This window comes from Diospyros lotus, chromosome 7 (genome assembly GCF_014633365.1).
Source record: "Diospyros lotus cultivar Yz01 chromosome 7, ASM1463336v1, whole genome shotgun sequence".
Classification (NCBI taxonomy): Eukaryota; Viridiplantae; Streptophyta; class Magnoliopsida; order Ericales; family Ebenaceae; genus Diospyros; species Diospyros lotus.
Window position 1 is genome coordinate 1,416,210 of NC_068344.1, and position 21,134 is coordinate 1,437,343.

A 21,134-nucleotide genomic window follows, 5' to 3' on the forward strand; every position below is an offset into this window, starting at 1 on the left:
GACTTGTATGCCAAGAAAATACTTCATAACACCCAAGTCAGTCATTTCGAATTCATGCATCATTGACTGCTTAAAATCAGCAAGTAACATCAGGTTATTTCCCATGTAGATCAGAAAATCTACATATAAACATATCACCATAAAATTCTGTCCACTCCATTTCACATAAAGTGATGGCTCATTCGGACTTCTATGGAAACCACTTTGCTGAAAATAGGAATCTATCCTGCTGTTCCAAGCTCTAGGAGCTTGTTTAAGGCCATATAAAGCCTTCCTCAGCCTGTAACTTTTTCTTCTTTACCCTTCAGCTCATAGCCTGCGGGCTGCTCCACATAGACTTCCTCTTCAAGCTCTCCATTAAGGAAAGCTGACTTCACATCCAGCTGATATACCTGCAACTCTAATTGGGCTGCTATGACCAGTACCATTCTGATAGTTTCAATGCGTGCCACTGGTGCAAAAGTTTCATTAAAATCCACATCGGGCTGCTGGACATACCCTTTTGCAACAAGCCTTGCTTTATTTTTCTGCATGCTTCCATCTTCATTATACTTGGTCTTAAAGACCCATTTCAGGCCAATCACTTCCTTTCCTTTAGGAAGGTCAACCAGCTCCCATGTTCTATTCTTTTCTATTATTGCAGTCTCTTCATCCATTGCCTTCAGCCACTTGTCTTCTTTTACTGCTTCTTCGAATTTCTGTGGCTCACAAGAAAAAAGAGTAAATTCTGCACTTTCATTGTTTGAATAACTCTTGAAATCTCCATACCTTTCAGGAGGTCTTCTAATTCTACCTGATCTTTTTAAATTAGGGACTGGAGATGGAGATTCTACTGAACTTGTGGTTCCAGAACCTGAAACCTATCTTCCAGAAGTACTTCCAGCTTCTGTATTTGCTGGATTTTGTGTCTGATCTGCCTCTTCAGTCTCTGTACTTTCTGCAGGACCAGAGTCAGTCACTTTAATTGAGTTTTGAGAGCTGGAACTCCATTGCCACACTGCCATTTCATCAAATATAACATCTCTTGCAACAGTCAACTTGTTAGTTTGGGGATTAATCAATCTATATCCCTTGGATTCATCACTATATCCAACAAATAACAACTTTTCTCCTTTTTCATCAAACTTATCCTTGTTAGGAGATTTATTCAGAGAATAAGCAGGGCAGCCAAATACTTTCAAATTACTTACATTTGGTTTTCTCCCACTCCATGCTTCATAGGGAGTTTTATTCTGGACTGATTTTGTAGGGGAACGATTCAAGATATAAGCTGTTGTGTGCATAGCTTCAGCCCATAAGCTGTTAGGCAGTCCTTTTCCTTTTAGCATGCTTCTAGCCATCTCCACAATCATTCTATTTCTTCTTTCAGCCACTCCATTCTGCTGCGGGCTGCGGGTTACTGTAAGCTGCCTTTGTATCCCTTCTTTCCTGCAATACTCCATGAATGGGTGGTACATGAACTCACCCCCCCCCAATCAGTCCTCAAAGTCTTTATTTTATATCCACTTTGTCTTTCTACAAGAGCCTTAAATTCAAGAAATACACAAAAGGCATCTGATTTTGCATGAATAAAATAAACCCAAATCATCCGAGTATAATCATCAACAAACAACAAGAAATATCTCTTATTACCAAGAGAGGGGGTTCTTGTTGGGCTGAATATATCAGCATGTACTAACTCTAGCGGTGCTTTGGCTCTCCATACTGCTTTTGGAAATGGAAGACGATGCATTTTCCCAAAAATACAGCCTTCACATACATGATCTTTCTGCTCAATTCGGGGAAGTCCCTTCACCATCTCCTTTTGCTGCAAAAGCTGAAGTCCCCTCTGATGTAGATGTCCATACCGCAAGTGCCAAAGTAGGGATTCCTCAATGCTTTCTTCCTTGAGAGCCATGTCATTAGAATATGACATTGCAAGTGGAAACACCTTGTTTTTGGTCATTTCAATTTTTGCCATGACCATATTCTTCTTCTTGTCAATAACCTTGCACTCATTGTTTTCAAAATGAATTTGATAACCCTTTTGAACAAGCTGTCCAACACTTAAGAGATTGTGAGCCAAATTTGGAACGTAAAGTACATCATGAATATACCTTTTCTCTCCCGATTTAGTATGGACAGCAATGACTCCTTTGCCCTTAATTCTTTCTGCCTTGCCATCTCCAAGGATGACAGAATTTAAGACGCTCTCATCAATCTCCACAAAGAGCTCCTTGTTCCTTGTCATGTGATTACTGCACCCGCTATCTAGGAACCATATTTTATTCTCCTTGCTTTCTGTACTTAAACAGGTGTAAAAAACCTGTTCTTCATTATTCTCCTTAGAGAAATTGGCCTCAGATTTCTTAGCGTTTTGATGCCAGCAATCCCTTTGAGAGTGATTAGGGATTCAGCACTTTTTGCATTTGTGGTAACAATCAATAGCTACATGATTGGTCTTCTTGCAAATAATGCAATAAGGGCCTTGGTTGTTCTGTTTTTGAGGCTGAAAGCCTCTACCTTGTCCATGGCCTCTTCCACGGCCTCTACCTTGACTTTCTGGGACTCTTCCTTGCTAAAATTGGCCTCCCTTCTTCTCTTGATCATTCCTTTTTAGATTCACCTTGGATTGAAAAGCCTGCTCTAAAGATTGACTTGAAGACTTCTTGATCCTTTCTTCGTGTGATTCCACAGAACCGCTGAGATCAAACATAGTGATCTTTGACAAGTCTTTGGATTCTTCGATGGCAGCTGCTGCATGATCAAATTTAGGAGGTAAACTCCTAAGAATCTTCTCCACAACCTTCTTTTCATCTATCTGATCTCCATAGCCTCTGATTTGATTCACAATCTCAGAAACCTTTGAAAAAAACTCATTTATTAATTCAGAATCCTTCATGAATAAAGTGTCAAAACTTTTCCAAAGTGACTGCAACCTTGTGGAAACAACCTTGTCGTTACCTTGGAACTCCTTCTTCAATGTTTCCCAAGCAACTTTGGCCTTTGTGATACCGTAGATGCGAGGGTAGATGGACTTGCTTACGCCTTGATGTAGATATCTCAAGGCTAGGGCGTTCTTCTTTGTATTCTTCTTGTATTGGGTTTGATTCTCTACAGTCCATGCTGTATTTGAGCCTGCAGTTGGTGGTTCTTCATAGTCCTCTTCAATCAATTCCCACAAATCTTGAGAGATGAAGAAGAACGTCATTTGATCACTCCAATATCTATAGTTTTCACCCTTAAAGATGGGAACTTGGCTTTGAGAGTAGGAGAACATAGTGTTTGATGTAGATGGAGGATTGAGGCCATTTTGAAATTGGAATTGGGATGTTGGCTCTGATATCAAAAATTGTTTGTGCATGCAGAAGTATAGTGGTTTTAGAAAATAAAACTTTTGAGAGAGCCACAAACGTTGGATGATATTGGAGAGCTGTAGCCTTTTTTTTTTTTTTTTCATCAAAATCCCCTATAGGCTTCTCATTTCTTTTCTCTTTATATAGAGCCAAACAACCATAAAGGCAACCATAAAGGCTAATCAAGGCATTTACATCAGTTTAGGAATACAAGAATATTCCTAGAGAATTAATGCTATTAATGCTATATTGGAAAACAAAAAGACACTACTATAAAGCCTTTCTTAATACTTTAAATGCTATATATTTAAATGCTTCTAGAAATCACTTTAGATGCCCCTTGATATGCTGAAAATCATAAATTATCTTAATCTCACAATAAAAACATAGACATGGTAATTTGGAAGAGTCGGGTTACTAGCTGTTTTTGCGTTAATTGCTACTTCATCGATCTTATTGATTACTGTACCTGTTATGACGCAGCGTGTAGCGCGAGTGTGAAGAAAACACACCAAAATAAACCCTTGAAAGAGCAAACTTCAATGGCCGAAGCTTGGCTTTCAAGAAGACGTAAAAACAAGACTGTTTTGCTAAGAAAACCCAAATAGGTTGCTGAAATTTGATTAAGAAAAACTTGATTACAAACTCTAGATCCTAGGCATATTTATAGTATTTGACTAATCTAAATCCATCTAATATTTGGAAAACAAAATCCAACTAGAATTCTAATAGAAATAAATCCTAATCCAACATGAAGTAGAATCCTAAATCAAGTAGAAACATGAAATTGAATCCTAAATCAAGTAGAATTCTAAAAACTTAAGAAGTATTAAAATAACATAAAGTAGAATCCTAAACCAAGTAGAATTCTAAAACTTAAGAAGTATTAAAATATTGTTCCGGCATGGTCGGGTCGGCTTTGGGCCGGGTCTTGATTGGTGATCGCATCATTCACCTCCACTTGAGAAGAATTCGTCCTCGAATTATGATCTGGGTATGATAACTCAACGTCCGGCAAATATAAAGAAAGATCAGCAGCATTGAATGTTTTGGAAATACCCATATGATTTGGCAAATCCACAACATAAGCATTATCATTGATCTTCTTTGTAATCTTGTAAGGACCATACTTCTTTGGCTTGAGCTTGTTCTGTTGTCCTGTAGGAATCCGTTCCTTCTTCAAGAATATCATGACTTCATCTCCAACCACAAATACCTTGTGCTTCCTATGCTTGTCAGCTGCTGCCTTGTACTTCTTATTCGCCTCGTGCAACTTTTGCTTGACATCTTCCTGAACTGCTTGAACGTGTTCGGCTAAGTCACTAGCTGCAACACTGAAACCTGGTGCCTTTGGTAATTTTACCAAATCCAATGCATGATTAGGAACTTTCATGTATACGATAGAGAATGGTGATCTTCCTGTTGAGCTATGCATGGCGTTGTTGTAGGCAAATTCCGCTTGAGCTATGACTAGGTCCCATTGTCTTGGCTTGTCTTTGCAAACACTGCGAATCAGATTTCCTAAGGTACGATTCACCACCTCTGTCTGTCCATCAGTCTAGGGATGTGCTGTGCTACTGAAATTCAAAGATGAATCGAACATTCTCCACAAGGTAATCCAGAAGTGACTCAAAAACCTTGTATCACGATCTGAAGTAATAGTTTTAGGGACTCCATGTAGTCTAACAATCTCCTTGAAAAACAGTTTGGCTGTAGCTACTGCATTTGCCGTCTTCTTGCATGAGAGAAAGTGCGCCATCTTGGAAAACCTGTCAACCACTACAAAAACAGAATCCATACCTCGTTGGGTTCGCGGTAGACCCAACACGAAGTCCATAGACAAATCTTCCCAAATAGCATTGGGAACAGGCAATGGCATGTAGAGACCAGCGTTAGAAGAGTGCCCCTTAGCTGTTTGACATATATAACACCTCGCCACAATAATAGAAACATCTCTCCTTGCTCTTGGCCAATAATACCTTCCCATAACAGCTTCAATAGTCTTGTCTCTGCCAAGATACCCTGCTAAGCCACCACCATGCAAATCCCGAATAATTTTTTCACGAAGAGACGTGCAAGGGATGCACAACTGATTTCCCTTCATGAGAAACCCATCATGCACATAGAAATCTCCTGATGGTTGCTGAGACATGCATTGTTCCCACACATGTTTGAAATCCTCGTGTGTCGCATATAATTCTTTCAAGCACTCAAACCCAACAATCTCAACACTAAGGGTCTTGATCAAATCCACACGCCTACTCAAAGCGTCTGCCACTCGATTGTGCTGTCCCGACTTATGTACAATTTTATATGGAAATTTATCAATAAAGCAGACCATCTAGCTTGCATATCACTCCTCAATTGCCTTTGGCTACTCAAGTACTTAAGAGCTTGGTGATCCGTGTAAAGAACAAATTCTTTGGCAATCAAGTAATATTCCCATATCTTAAGAGCCCTCACTACTGCATAAAACTCCTTATCATAAGTAGACCATTTTCTCTGGCTTCACACAACTTTTCATTGAAAAATGCAATTGGTCTATTCTCTTGGGACAACACAGCACCTATACCCACTCCACTCGCATCACACTCAACCTCAAACAATTTGTCAAACCTTGGCAAAGCTAAGACAGGAGCGGTACATAATTTATCTTTTATCAAGGTGAAACTTTGCTCTTGTTCTTCACCCCAATGGAACTTTCCTTTCTTTAAACACTCAGTAATTGGAGCCACAATACTACTAAAGTGTTTGATAAACCGTCTATAGAAAGTTGCTAACCCATTGAAACTTTGCACATCACTGACATTTTTAGGAGTTGGCCACTCTCTAATAGCTCGCACTTTTTCCTTATCTACCTTTACGCCCTCTTTACTTATAATAAAGCCCAAGAACAACAAGCTCTCACTCATAAAAGTACACTTCTTCAAATTAGCATAAAGTTTGTTTTCCCTCAACACACACAACACCTCTCGAATATCCCCCTCATGCTCATTAATAGACTTACTGTATATCAAAATATCATCAAAATACACCACAACGAATTTACCAATGAAAGGGCATAATACTTGGTTCATTAGTCTCATGAAAGTGCTTGGTGCATTGGTTAGTCCAAATGGCATGACTAACCACTCAAACAACCCATCTCTCATCTTGAAAGCTGTCTTCCACTCATCTCCAGGTCGAATTCTGATTTGATGATAACCACTTCTAAGATCAATTTTGGTAAAAATCACAGCCCCATCAAGTTGATCAAGCATGTCGTCGAGCCTAGGAATTGGAAATTTGTACCCAATAGTAATTTTGTTGATGGCTCTACTGTCAACACACATCCTCCAACTCCCATATTTCTTTGGTGTCAATAATGCTGGCACTGCACATGGATTCATGCTAGTCTGAATGTGCCCTTTTCTCAACAATTCCTCTACCTGCTCACGCAAAATCTCATTCTCCCTAGGACTCATCCTGTAGTGTGGTAGGTTAGGCAAGCTAGCACCAAGAACCAAGTCAATGTGGTGTTGAATATCTCTCATAGGAGGTAGCTCATTAGGCAACTCCTCAGGAACCACATCATGAAATTCCTCCAACAATCCCTGCACCTCCACTGGAATTTGATTCACCTTTAGTAGCTCACTCACACTCTCTCCCTTGATAATCAATAAGTGAACCTCTCGAGTATCCTTACACTCCCTCACAAACTCAGTGTGTTTATGTGTAATGGTAAGAAAATTTCGCCCCTCCACTTTAGAAGCTTTGGTTTGATTCTTTTCCACTATGGATAACAAAGTATAACGCACACCTTCTTTCTCAAGCTGATATGTGTTCTTCCTACCCGAGTGCTTAGCATTCACATCAAATTGCCAAGGCCTCCCAAATAAAATATGGCAAGCATCCATATCAACAATATCACAATAGATTTTGTCGGAGTACTTACCAATAGAGAAAGGCACCTTGCAACGTTCATCTACATGTATGCCACCAACTTCTTTGATCCATCCAATCATGTAAGGGCTTGGATGTTTTTCAGGAGTTAACTACATCTTTGTCACCACGTCTCTTCCTATAGTGTTCTCCTGACTTCCACTATCAATAATCAACTCAAAGATTTTTCCTTTCACCGTACACCTCGTGCGAAAAAGCTTATGCCGTTGAGTAGTATCTTCATTCTTTTGAAATAGCATTAACTTCCTCACTACACAGGTATATTGCCCATGTCCATAATCTTCTTCGTCATCCTCCCCATCAGGCCCGCAATATACTTCCTCTTCAGCAACATCTTCCTCTTCCTTTTCTACAATGTTAACTGTTTTCCTCCTTGGACAATCACTAGATCGATGCCCAACCTCATTGCACTTGAAACATTTTAAAAGAATAGGCTTTGCATAAGGATTAGGGGATTTTGGAAGATTAGAAGTAGTACCTCGAATATTTCCCCCCGTTGTAGCCTTATTAGGGTTGACTGTATGGGGTGGATTGGAGGGTTGCGCTCTTTGAACCGACTTGCCTTTATCAAAAGCTGGTTGTTTATTTTCATTCTCACTACACCGACGATAGTTGTCATTACGAGATCTCTCACTCAACATTAACTCAGCCTTTAAAGCTAAGTTCCTTGCTTCTTACACACTCAGAACCATCTGAACCCCAATTTTATCACGAATAGCAGGCTTCAATCCATTCAAGTAACGAGCTGCTTGTTGTTGTCACTTTCTAACAATTGGTTTCTCTCCGCTAATCGTAAAAATTCAGAGGTATATTCATTCACACTCTTCATTCCATGTGCTCATCTTTGATAAGCTACAAACATATATTGTTCATAGTCAGGGGGCAAAAACTTACCTCCTAACAGTTGCTTCATTCGTCTCCATGTCTGAATTGACTGTCGACCTTCCCTCAATCTCTTTTCTCTTAATCGCTCCCACCAAACAGATGCACCGCCCTTCAACCTGTAAGCCACTAACTTTACTTGTCGTTCATCTGGGATCTCCATGTATTCGAAAAAACGGTCAACCTCAGTGATCCAATCTAGGAACCCCTCAATATCAAGATCTCCACTAAAGGTGGGAATATCAACTTTTAGTTTATACTCATCGTTGCCCCAGTGGTTGTGCTGATGCGCATTCCTCCTAACCCCTCTACCACCAGGGTTAGCTATTGCTCGACCAAAATCATCCTCTTCATCGCTATCTTCAATCACTGGTCTTCTAGGATTAACAAGGACATGATTAATGGGTGGTCTTCTCGCTCCGGCTTGATTCACCCCATTATTCAGGTTCCTGTCATCATCAACTCGTAGTAATGTGCCCAATTGGTTGCTATGTTGCTCCAATCGTTGCTGGATAGTACGAGTTACTTCCCGCTGTTCTTCGATTGCTCTCCAAACTGCAGACAACCCCTGATCACTTTCACGAGGTTGGTTGCTATCGTTACCTTCAAGATTGACCATCTGATTGGTTGATTAACCGCTCTGATACCACCTGATGCAGCGTGTAGCGCGAGTGTGAAGAAAACACACCAAAATAAACCCTTGAAAGAGCAAACTTCAATGGCCGAAGCTTGGCTTTCAAGAAAACGCAAAAACAAGACTGTTTTGCTAAGAAAACCCAAATAGGTTGCTGAAATTTGATTAAGAAAAACTTGATTACAAACTCTAGATCCTAGGCATATTTATAGTATTTGGCTAATCCAAATCCATCTAATATTTGGAAAACAAAATATAACTAGAATCCTAATAGAAATAAATTCTAATCCAACATGAAGTAAAATCCTAAATCAAGTAGAAACATGAAATTGAATCCTAAATCAAGTAGAATTCTAAAAACTTAAGAAGTATTAAAATAACATAAAGTAGAATCCTAAACCAAGTAGAATTCTAAAACTTAAGAAGTATTAAAATATTGTTCCGGCGTGGTCGGGTTGGTTTTGGGCCGGGTCTTGATTGGTGACCGCATCATGTTATATTTGCTTCTCCTGATGGTTGGCCGAGTAACAAAAATATTATATTTTCTTGTACATCCTTTTGGATTGGATTAGTGTTACGGTTGAGACTTGTAGACCTCAAATTCATAAAATTTATAAACGTAGGACCACTAAGCCCAAAACTGAATAGGCTTATTCCTATTCCAGTTTTGATTAAGGTTTAGAGTTATTCTTGTTCCTATTTTATGAGTTTTTCATTACTACTAGGAGTCCTTGTATTGTAGGGGACTTCAAATTCATTGCTAGCTGTGTCCTAGTTGGAGTCTTCTAGGGATTGCTTATAAATATTCTCTTGTAAGTGAATGAAGGGAATCAGAATAATAAATAACCTTTTCCGCATTCTTTGTGTGCAAGAGATCGAAGGGTTCTCTTTAATGAGCCCTAGCTTCAACATGGGTTGGCAAGGACAGAAGTCTTTGAAGGGATTAGCTGCAGATTTAGCTAATCATCAGTGGACTCAATCTGAATTTCATCTGGCACTGATGAGGAAGATGATGAGAATTATAATGCCAATGATGAAGATGGCTTTCTTAATTTAGACTAAATCATTGGATTAAATGATCCCCTTTGTTCTCTTTTAGCATAATTTTGTCTCTTGACAGTATTATCTAGTAATTTAGTGTCATGTACCTGGGGTTTGCCTAGGAAATTGGAAGAAATTGAGGGGGAATCAGACTGAAAGGGAGAGAAATACAACAAGAATTGGTGGAGGATTTCAGAGAAATCAGAGATCAGGAGAGAATTTGTAGGGAAATTGAGAGATAATTGATGAGAGGGAAATGACTGAATTCAATTATCATTCAAAACATGTCCTACCAACAGATTTCGGTAGCTTTATATAGCTACTCTACAGAAAATAACAAACTAACAGAAAAATACAACCAGAGGAAAATACAAGTAAAATGTAAATTAGGCTAATTACTATTTTAGCCCTAGTAAACCCTTGGGTCCTGACATTTAGTTGTAGTTATTATATTATCTCTTTATTTCTTCTAATATTTGTGCTTTGTTTTGATTGAAGGTGTGCTTGCGCTTTATGCTTAGGTGCTAGAAAGCCTTTGCACTTAGGTGTGCTTAGAGCCTTTAAAAACACTGATTTTGATTTGCAAGGTTCATAAACAAATTGGAAAATCCAAATTGAGTAGAAGAAAAGTATTCTACCTGCTAATATTTTCGTACATATTGGCTAGTGGTTGCATGTTTCAAGCAATTGGCATATTCCCATGAATGAACTTTGTCTGTTCTCCAGTTGTCTGAAGAATTTGTAGTTCTTATTAAATTAAAAAAGAAAACATGACATAAGGACTGCTCAATGAGTGTCAGTCTAGGACATGTTCTAATCCATGTTTCTTCAGTATAGGTATCAATTGAGTTTGTTGACATTGTACTCTTTAACAAAACAAACCATCCTACATGCTGCAATTAGTTAGCTTTAAATGCTACTGCTGCAAACTATTCTCTGTACTAGCAGTGGATGACTTATCCATGAGCTGTATTGCTGCTTCTTTTGGTAGCTAAGAATTTTGTGCCTTACAGCTCTGCCATTTCAAGAGTGTCTGGTCTGTGCTGATTTATATTTGCTCTCATGCAGCCTCAGTATCCATATGAAGACATTTTTTTGTTTACTGTATTTTATTTTCTTCTTCTCGAGTTGTAAGTGCTTGGGTCTTTGGGACCATCTTGTTTATTTATTTATGAGTCACAATATTCAGGAACCTGAAATGTGTGTTACTTCTTCTGCTTGTGACTTGTCATTCGGAGTAGCCTCGTGTGGATTTCTTGTCAGGCATGCACTTTAATTTATCCACATGTGGAAGTACATTTCAGATTCCCATCATTGGAAGTTCTAAAATTTTTATTTTGTTGTGAAATAGTTCCCTTCCTATGTCTATTGGGGTTTTAATATGGGAAGGCATTATTTATTTATATTTATTTTTTGGCAAGTTTGCTTCTACTTTTTCTATGTATAATTGATTTTTTATCCGAGAAGGAAAACTTTTAGGCATTTTTGCTTTCTTTCTATGAGTTACGTTTGGTTGGTGAATTCTGTTTCTTTGCACAGTGCTGTGTGATTATTAATATCCTCTTTTCTGCAGGTCCTACCGGTTGGGAGAGAATTACATGCTTGTTTATCTACTTTTAAGGAATTCTGTTCTTCCAGTGAGGGGCAAACTGCTTTGCTATCTATTTTCATGCATGCCCAATCTTCTAGAACTGAGGAATATGATTCTGATGGTAGACATGAAACCGATGGAAATCTATTCAATGCACTCGAATGGAGGAAATCACCCCCTCTACTATGTTGCTGGATAACATTATTAAGATCTCTGGACTCAAAAGATGTCATCCCTGATTTTGCTATTGAAGCTGTTGGAGCATTGTCTTCTGGTGCACTGCAGTTCTGCATTGATAGGAAAAGGTAGTTTTCTTTTTAAATCACGGTCACTCCATTTAGCCTTTCCTTTCCTTTCCTTTTCCCATTTTTGTACTTCTGATGTTCAGTTTTCTATTAACTAGGTTATGCTACACAGTCATAGTTTCTATTAACTAGGTTATGCTACACACAGTCAATACTTAATAAGAAAGGCCAGTATAAAAGTACTAGTGTACATTTAGACCATTCGATTGTGTGTTCTGTTCTATGAAAAACCATCAAGTCTCTGTTTTCATATTTTACCACATCTAGTACTAATGAATTGGGGAAGATAGAAGGACAAGTAGATTATGTTTCTGGTGCTTTTTTATTTTATTTTAATTTAACTAACAGGGTGTGACCGAAGTTTAATTGTGATTTAATTATTTAATAAATCTGAGATCCATCTTACATGGGCTCTTCTAAGTAAGAATATACAGGTGTTCATTTTGTGCAGGTGTTCAACTATGCTTTAAACTATGTATTATGAATGAAATGCTCTAAGATGCATTTTGCATTTGGTTAAGAGGGGAGAAAAAGGAGAAATATAAATACCTTAAGAAAATGGCACCTTGCTGTGTCGTCTTGTTTTCAGATATAAGAATTACACAGATTTTGACACTTTAGGTGCATCAACTCTTGACCTGATTTCCATGGCCAAGTACTTGTAGACAACAAACAGAATGGCATTTAGACTAAAATCGTCAACTGCCCCTACTTAGAAGAGACCGGAAGAAAACAGAGGTGGAATTACCCAAATTTGCTCTTTCAGCCAGATTTTGGAGAAACATAATTATGCATATCAAAATGAAGTAGAATGCATTTGAAGCTAAAAAGAATTGTCCATATTGGACCAAGTGTTGTTTGTTGGTCACTCACATCATGCAAAATTGCAAATCACTTGGGGAACATGAGGATTCATTGCTTAGGTAGACATGGATGAAACATATCTATATTTGGAATAATAATTAAGACCTGATTATAACATGAAAATAAAGCAGATAAGGTATAAATATACTATTCCTGCATCCTTAGACATGCTATTTTTTAGAGAAAACTGAAGCTTTCAATTTCCAAGTGAATAAAATTTGTTGAAACTGATATTAGGGCATCTTGTTTACATTATTTCTCTGTATAAAATATGGCCCTGTTATTTTTTTTTCCCATCTTTTGACCTACTTTTTTGGTATAAGAAAATATAGAGATTTTTTGTGATGAATGTAAAAATATTTATTTTTATGTTTTTCTAGTAGGAAATTTTTTATTTACATCACAAACGAAACGAATGTATTTATCAATAAATGCATTTGTCTTGCATTGTGTTTAATTATTAGCGGTGCAGTAAACTGTTCTTTTCAGGTCCAGTGTGTAAACTCTTGTTTCTTGGATTGGAAATCTATGTTGTGTTGGCATTTATTTTAGAATTCTTACAGAATGCTTTACAAATATTTGAAGAAAATATGTAGGAGGCTTTATTTTTTTACATAAAACATATATTAGTATTGCTGGCAGATAGGTATGTATTTATGAATTGTATGTACCTAGTAGTTTGTACTTAAGAATTAAATTGTTGGGATCTTATGCTCTTTAAGATCTTGAATATTGTGACAATAAAAAGTTTGTTTCTAAGTTTACAGACATACAGTTTAGGTCTTATTTATGTTAAACATGGTGACAATAAATTCACCTTGGAGTGATTAACTTGACCACTCACCCTAGGAACTTCCATACTTGGCAGTACTGGTCCTCTTTGATAAACTCTTCCAACCATTATCTGGAAGGATGATGATTTCCCCGCTGACCACTTGACTTACAAAGAATGATGCTTCTTAGTACATTCCCCCTAACATACAAACCTGCAAATACTACTTAAAAGGGGTTATGTAAAGATCCCAAATTTCTAGGTACCTAAACTGCCCCCAATAAGAGTCAAATAACCTCGTCCATTTGTATTCCTCAAGAATTCAGGTTGAAGCTTCTCAAAAGTTTTAATGCCAAGGCTAAAATATTGAAAAGTGATCTGCTGTGAGAAGGCTAGACATAGATTCTTAATGAAATTGGGGCTAACTTTTGGATAAACATTGCCTTTCTAAGATGCTAATTTATGATAAAATATCGACACCACTGGTCCAAACTGCCTAAGTTTTTAAAGCAAGGTGCCTGGTGGGAAGCTGATTCTATGCCTCAACATAGCTGGAAGGCCCAATGGACCTTCTGATCCATTGGGATAAGTTCAATTGACAAGCTTGCAGGTAAACCCTTTGAAGGTAAGAGGATGCATCTAAGAAACCTCAATTTCTGCCACCTCAAAAAATGTCATAGTGAAGAGTAAATGAGATACTATGACAGAAACACCTTCCTGTTGCTTGCTTCGGAATGATTGAGAAATAGTTAACAACTTTTTGTTCACAATCTTTTTCTTTTTCCATTACATGTACTTATCAAAAAAATATGTTACACCATGTAAATCTCAAAATTTTGATACTGTTAGGCTTTTATCCATTTAGATAGATTAGGTTTATTTTTCCAGACATTTCCGTGCATTTTCCAATTATCTGTTTTACTCCGGAAACATTTTTGACCCTTATTGTTTCCATGCTAATCAAAAGCAACACATAGGAATGGGCTTTTGATCCTTGCATTCACCAGGCTAACTCTTATGTTTTGCTGTTCTCTTTTTCAGTTTGAACTTGGACAGGGTTGTTGCACTGAAATTTTTATTTGGGATTCCTTATGGTACTGGTGGAACTGATGATTTCCCTGAGGATAACATTAAATATATAGAGGATTTGACGGCTTCTCTGGGCTCTAAGATAGGTGATGATAAATATCCAGCTATTTCTGATATGGACTCAACTCTGTATCAGGTACAGTTGATTCATGTAATTTGCTTCCTCCCCCTCACCCCAATATGTGTGTGCATGCACGCACGCGTAAAGTACAGTAAACAAATTGTTTTTAGGTTACTCTGGCATGAAGTTAAAGAAATGGAACGTGTTAGGTTTGTAAGACATAACTTGTGTACCTCAGTGGAAATCTAGATATGACAGTAATTTGTCTTTATAATAAATGGGTTTACGGGATCAGATAATTATACAATGGACAAGCTTTTGATTTATTTTATGAATTTTTTTCATTTGAATAAATACATGTGGGAGCACTGAATCAAATACTTTTAGTGAACTACTATCCCCTGGCATGTGGGGCACAAAAACGCAAGGGGAAATAAAAAACAGAAGCTCTATCTAGTTGTTATTCAGTTGTAGGTAAACGTTGTTACTTCCATGCTTTCTGTGTAAGGGTGGTCCTCTGAATTGTAATGCAAGTACATCCTCTATAATTATGAACATTCTGATACTTAAAACACTAAAATATGAGTGTTTATGGTAACTTGATTTTCTCCAAAGTGCTATGTTTGGATACTCATCTGGATTATCATTTATGTATAGGTTGAGAAGTCTGCAAAATTATTACTCTCGTTGTTGCAAAATCCTCCTGGCTCAGTAAAAGCAGATGACATTATTTCTAGCGCTTGTCCTTCTACATCAAGCACTTTTCCAATTTCTTTTAAGATGCATAAGATAGCTGATGGAAGTGCTGGAAAGGTTGAGGATTACAACTTAGGTGGACTTGTGGAGAAATATCTCTGGGACTGTCCTGAAAATTTGCGTGATAGGCTGTCACAGAATGCCCTTCCATTGAAACGGAAAATGCCCCCTGTGGAGGGTGCAAATAGGCGTCCAAGAGGTGACAATGCTCCCGCTGAGACTGCTGCCCAAACTGTATTCTCTCGTGGATCTGGTGGCTCTGCAGCTCCTTCTGGCCCTGTACGTAGGGATACCTTCAGGCAGCGCAAGCCTAACACCAGTAGGCCCCCTTCTATGCATGTGGATGATTATGTTGCTAGAGAAAGAAATGTCGATAGTAGTGGAAATTCTAATGTGATTGCAGTACCCCGAGTGGGATCTAGCAGTGGGAGACCTCCATCTATCCATGTGGATGAATTTATGGCTAGACAAAGGGAGCGCCAAAATCATCCTGTAGGAATTGCAGTTGGTGGTGATGTGGCACAAGTGAAAAATACACCCACAAGTGACATTGATGCAGATAAAGGTAATAAATCCAGGCAATTAAAACCAGATCTTGATGATGATCTTCAAGGGATAGATATAGTCTTTGATGGCGAGGAGTCAGAATCTGATGATAAATTGCCCTTTCCCCAGCCAGATGATAATCTTTCACAACCTGCATCTGTTGCACTAGAGCAAAATTCACCTCATTCAATAGTTGAAGAGACAGAGAGTGATGTAAATGAAAGTAGTCAGTTTTCTCACTTGGCTAATGTGGGTGAAAACACTCAGAGTGAGTTTTCTTCAAGGATGTCAGTTTCACGTCCTGAGATTCCATTGCATCGGGAGCCAAGTGTTTCTTCAGGTAGAAAATATCTTGAGCAGTCTGATGATTCGAAGAATGCTCCAATCAAGACCTGTTGTGGGTTTGATTCTGACGTAGTGTCAAGTAGTTCTGGCTATTCTGCTGCAGCTTTTGGTAAAACTTCTGCACCATCTGTAAAATTACCAATTGACTCTAGGATACCTCCACACTTGCATTCGAAGAAAGGTCTTCAGCAAACTGGTAATGTACCATTAGCTACTGGTTCCCAGGGATTGTATGATCAGAAATTTCAACCACCTTTGCCTCCAATGCCGCCGCCACCAACAATCTCACGTGTACCATCTCAACCCCTGGATCCTGTACCCAGTCAGTCATCTCCCTTTATGAACTCTATGGCAGACGTGCAGGGACCATCACCATCGGTATTTCATGTAAGTGAATGCCTTCTGTTCATAATTCTTCTGCATGCTGTGTCCATCTAATTTGTCTGCACATTCAGCATCACCAATCTCCTCTTCTTTCAGGTCCAGACAGACTATCTATCTACATTGAGCAACAATTCTGCTTCTCTGTTATCTTCCAGTCTTATGCCAGATTCCAAGTATGGTCGAACTTCGATCTCTTCAGCTGGTGGATTTTCCAGGCCTCCCCCACCACTCCCTCCTACACCGCCGCCTTATCTGTCCTCCATGACATCTTTGAAATCTTCAACATCACAATCGTCTGGTTACAGTCAAACTGGTATTGGAACTAGTGAGCTTCTTCAGACCTCTACTGCGCCTTTAAATGACCCTCGTTTGGGCAACATTTCTGCATCAGGGGCCATGCTAACTTCTTATCCACCACCTCCACTAATGCCACCCTTGCTTTTCAGTAGGCCAACTTCAATACCCTTGAATATTTATGGAAGTAGCCCAACACCACATCAGGGGGAAAACACTGCTAGTATCTCACAGAATCTTCCTGTACCTTTACCTTCCATTCAATCCATACAATCTATTGCTCAATTGCAGCCATTGCAACCACCACAAATTCTTCGTCCTTCTCAACTGCCTCAGCATGTCAGACCACCTATCCCTGCTTCACCACAATCGGAGCAAGGTGTGTCTTTGATGCAGAGCCCTGTTCAGATGCAATTGCAGCCATTGCAGATGCTGCAACAACCTCAAGTTTCTCCTCTTCATGTATTTTATCAGCAGCCACAACATGAAGGCTTTTCACATTCACAGCAGCAGCGTCAGCAAGTTGAACAAAGTCAAGTGCAAATTCTACAACAGGAAGGTGATGGTGCATCCCAGCAGCCAGATTCTGGAATGTCATTACAGGATTACTTTAGTTCTCCGGAGGCTATTCAGGTATTTGGAAAACTGCCACCAGAATTTTTGGGATGCTTTCAAGTTAATGTTTTGTTGTTCTGGTGATTAGCCTTTTATTCTTCATTGCAGTCTCTCTTGAGTGACCGGGATAAACTTTGCCAGCTTTTAGAGCAACACCCAAAATTAATGCAGATGCTTCAGGTTCATTACTATTAAGCATTCCCCCCCCCCCCCCCCCCCCCTCTCTCTCTCTATATATATATGTGTGTGTGTGTGTGTGTTCCCCCTCTCATGCATATGATTTGTATAGCTCCGCCTAACCAACATCACTTCACCTACTTAGTTTTTTCCTCTACAGTTTTGTGCCATAAGCGTGGGGTTTAAACCTGAGCTCCCTGAAAAAATTGTATAATTGTCTCTGTGAATATTGCGTCTGATACGTGCAAATTTACCTGTTCCTACTTAGCAGGTGGTTCATAAAAGGGGTGAGTTTAATGTGCTACTTGTTTTAGTTGACTGGAAGAAGCGAATTGGCTCTTCCTTTCTTACCCTACCCCCAACCCCAAAAGGAGGGCGTGGCATTAGAGGCCCAACCAGCATGCTACATTCACCCTTGTGCTGGATCATTTTTTGATTCCTCTTTATTGCCTCATCTGGTCTCCTAAATCTTACTGTTCTTAAATCTTACTAGTTTCCTTCCTACCAAGTTAGATGCAAATTTTCCCTCTGTACATGTAAAGTAATTTCCTTGAAGTTTCAATGCCTTCAGAACCATTGGGCTTCTTCGGTAATACCACTATACTTATGACCAAGACTTACTCATTTCTTGTGGTTTTCAGGAACGGTTGGGCCAACTGTAACTACTTTATGTTGACCCGACGCTGTATCCTTGGCTTGATCTGCCTACTTGAGCCTTCGCAGATAAAGCTATGGCCAAGATTTGTTCGATTCTTGCTGATTCTTATAACAGGTTGTATCAACCACAGCTCTGCTTGATGGAACTCGTGGAGCCTGTTCAGATCACTTCACATTTGGAGTCAACCAAATGGTGGGTGGTGTCGACCATAGCCACTTGTTTCAGTATTGGTGTTACGTTTTTTATGATTGGTCCGGCATTGGTGAATGCTGGGGAGGGCACCATGTAATGTACACTAAGATTTTGTTAGTATGGCTGTATATTTTCCCATGGAATTGTAAGTAAATTGTTACACGTGCATCGAGGGCTGATCGGTTCCTCAAACTTTGTTGTGTATTTTGATTAACTGGCAATTCTTGAACTACCATGCAGTATTCAGTGGCTTATTTCAGAAGCAAGAAAGGAATAGAAAATTTGAAGGATCCCATGATCCAAGAAGCTTGCATTCCAAAGGGACATTCCATCTTACGTTGAGAGTGCATTTTTATAAAATAGTTTGCATTGGACTTTGGAGGCCGCAGTGTCTGGGTGTTGAGTTTGCTGCTTCTAATCTTCTATTTGTAATTTATTTTAATAACATAGATAGCTATGTGTGAATTTAGTGGGTTCATTAATTAACCTAATAAAGTGACACTTTATGTTTCACTTTTTGATTAATCTAATAAATTTTAAAATTTAATATTTAGTGGGGGTTTTTTCGGGATTGCTGGATACCTACACTGCTGGCTTAGTAGGGAGGGGGTCGACTGTATGCTCTGCATCGGTGGTTGCCTCATTGGTGCTCGTCTTTGGGTGTCAAATTTTTTGTTGTTTTGCTCATCATCACCTAACCTTGACAATTTTGCATTCTTGGGTTTAAAAATTTATTTTCCCTTAAATATTTAAGTTTATTTTCATTGTTTGCTAGTTTTTGTCTCTATGTTTTTTTATGAGGCCTAGGACATGCTCGGTAATCGGTAGACGTTTTGCGGTCCTAGTTTAATGCAATTGTTATTTATAGAAAAAAATATTAAATTTATTAAATTATAATTGACTTTGAATAACCTAATTACAAATTCTAATATATATATGTGTATGTATATATATATATATATATTATACATTTGAGATTTGTAGGATTTTGAATGTTCCCCACCGCCTATTCCCTCCCCCTCTCATCATATGCATATCCCACCTCACAAGGTGATATTCTCCTCCATGTAACACATGGAAACCCTAAAAATTCTCATGAACTTAAATAATTAACCCATTTTGGGATGTTCTTTTTTGCTGGGTTTTTGTCGTTTGATTTCACAATTTTAGTAAAGAAGATCAATCTGAGTTTGATCTACGGTAATCATACAAGAAGTGGATTTAAATATGAAAATACAAGCGCCATCCACCACTCTCCACCTTGTCACTTAGGCAATTTGAGGGGATATTAATCCATTTTCACTCTTAACATGCCTGCCAATGGAAGCAATCTAATTGGCCCAATCGAGGCCTTTGCCGCCCCCCCCCCCCCCCCCCCCCCCCTCCCCTTCCCCACCAATCCGTGCCACCACGTGCGACATCCTCTTATCAGCCTAAGGGCTAGTTGCCTCCGGCCGCCGGACCATCGTCCTTAACTGATACGTACCTGCGGGTGCACAAACTTTTGTGCATGCATACATGCGCCTCCAATATAACCCTAATCACTTCAGCAATTTTCTCTCACTGATCTCATCCATTCATCCATCCATCCAATCCTCTCCTCCAAAGGTGGTGATGGAGAGAGGGTGGAAGCCTAACGTCGAGAGATCTCCGAATTGCCCTCGTTGTGGCTCATGCAACACCAAGTTCTGTTATTACAACAATTACAGCTTGACGCAGCCTAGGTACTTCTGCAAAGGTTGCAGAAGATACTGGACCAAAGGTGGCTCCCTCCGAAACGTCCCTGTTGGGGGCAGCTGCCGGAAAAGCAGACGAGGCAAGTTCATTCGTATATCCACCGATCATCGCCATCAGAACCATCAAACTCATCACGCCTCCAGCTCCAAGGGTTTTTCTTATGAATCCAGCATCTCGTCTTCGAGCATCGACCTTGGGCAAGTTTATATCAACTTCTTGAATCAACCATCTAAGCATGCAGCTCATGATGAAACACAGACGATTGATCAACTTCCAGAGCTGCCAGGCGAAGTTGACCGGAGTATGCATCTAGATCGTTACAGTGTTCATTCACAGCCTGACAATGGGCTTTTTGGGGCTTTGGAAACTCAAAACGGGCTTGTTGGTGGGAGGTATTTCTGCGGACTCGATTCAATTCAGAAGCAAGAAGTAAGGAGTATTAGTGATCAGTTTACAGGCGATCGGATGATGATGACCGGTAATTGTGAGTTGCCGCCGTTACCCGGAGAAGAGCTGGTGGCGCCGCCGGCTATAGGGTGGCCGAGTCCTGGGCTGATGCTCTCTCAAGTACAGTGGACTGTGAATTACCCTCAACTGGGTGCATGGGATTGGGCCAGCTGATCATCCCCAGAATAATTCAGACCTTAATTACTGGTAATAAGAGCTCGTTTGATTTACCCAGTAATGGAACCCTTTCCAGGGATCAAAGAAGAAGAAGAATTTGAGGTCTTCAATATGTTATTGTTCAATTTAATACATTTAATGTATATGAATAATGGTAGGAGTCATAACTGATGACGGTGTCATGAATTATGTGGTACTTCCTTTTTGGTGGAGGTTAAGAAGATTATGTGCCCTTGTCTTCTTTGTCTAACATCTCCTCTAACGAGGATGTGACACCGTCATAAATGATA

At 39.2% G+C, this 21,134-nt stretch overlaps 2 protein-coding genes across 2 annotated transcripts in view; both read left to right on the forward strand.

The window, feature by feature from the left end:
- LOC127806975 (protein virilizer homolog) overlaps positions 1 to 18,996 on the forward strand; it is a 54,957-nt gene extending 35,961 nt beyond the window's left edge. Inside the window, exons 23-28 of the mRNA XM_052344618.1 lie at positions 11,408 to 11,730; positions 14,408 to 14,591; positions 15,174 to 16,550; positions 16,644 to 17,474; positions 17,565 to 17,636; positions 18,275 to 18,996. Of these exons, the coding sequence (XP_052200578.1) occupies positions 11,408 to 11,730; positions 14,408 to 14,591; positions 15,174 to 16,550; positions 16,644 to 17,474; positions 17,565 to 17,636; positions 18,275 to 18,295 (2,808 nt within the window). The 3' untranslated portion in view covers positions 18,296 to 18,996. The remainder of the gene's footprint in view (positions 1 to 11,407; positions 11,731 to 14,407; positions 14,592 to 15,173; positions 16,551 to 16,643; positions 17,475 to 17,564; positions 17,637 to 18,274) is intronic.
- Positions 18,997 to 19,878: 882 nt separating this feature from the next.
- LOC127806826 (dof zinc finger protein DOF3.2-like) lies at positions 19,879 to 21,134 on the forward strand. The gene has a single exon (XM_052344358.1). The coding sequence runs from the start codon at positions 20,002 to 20,004 to the stop codon at positions 20,839 to 20,841; it is 840 nt and encodes a 279-aa protein (XP_052200318.1). The 5' UTR covers positions 19,879 to 20,001; the 3' UTR covers positions 20,842 to 21,134.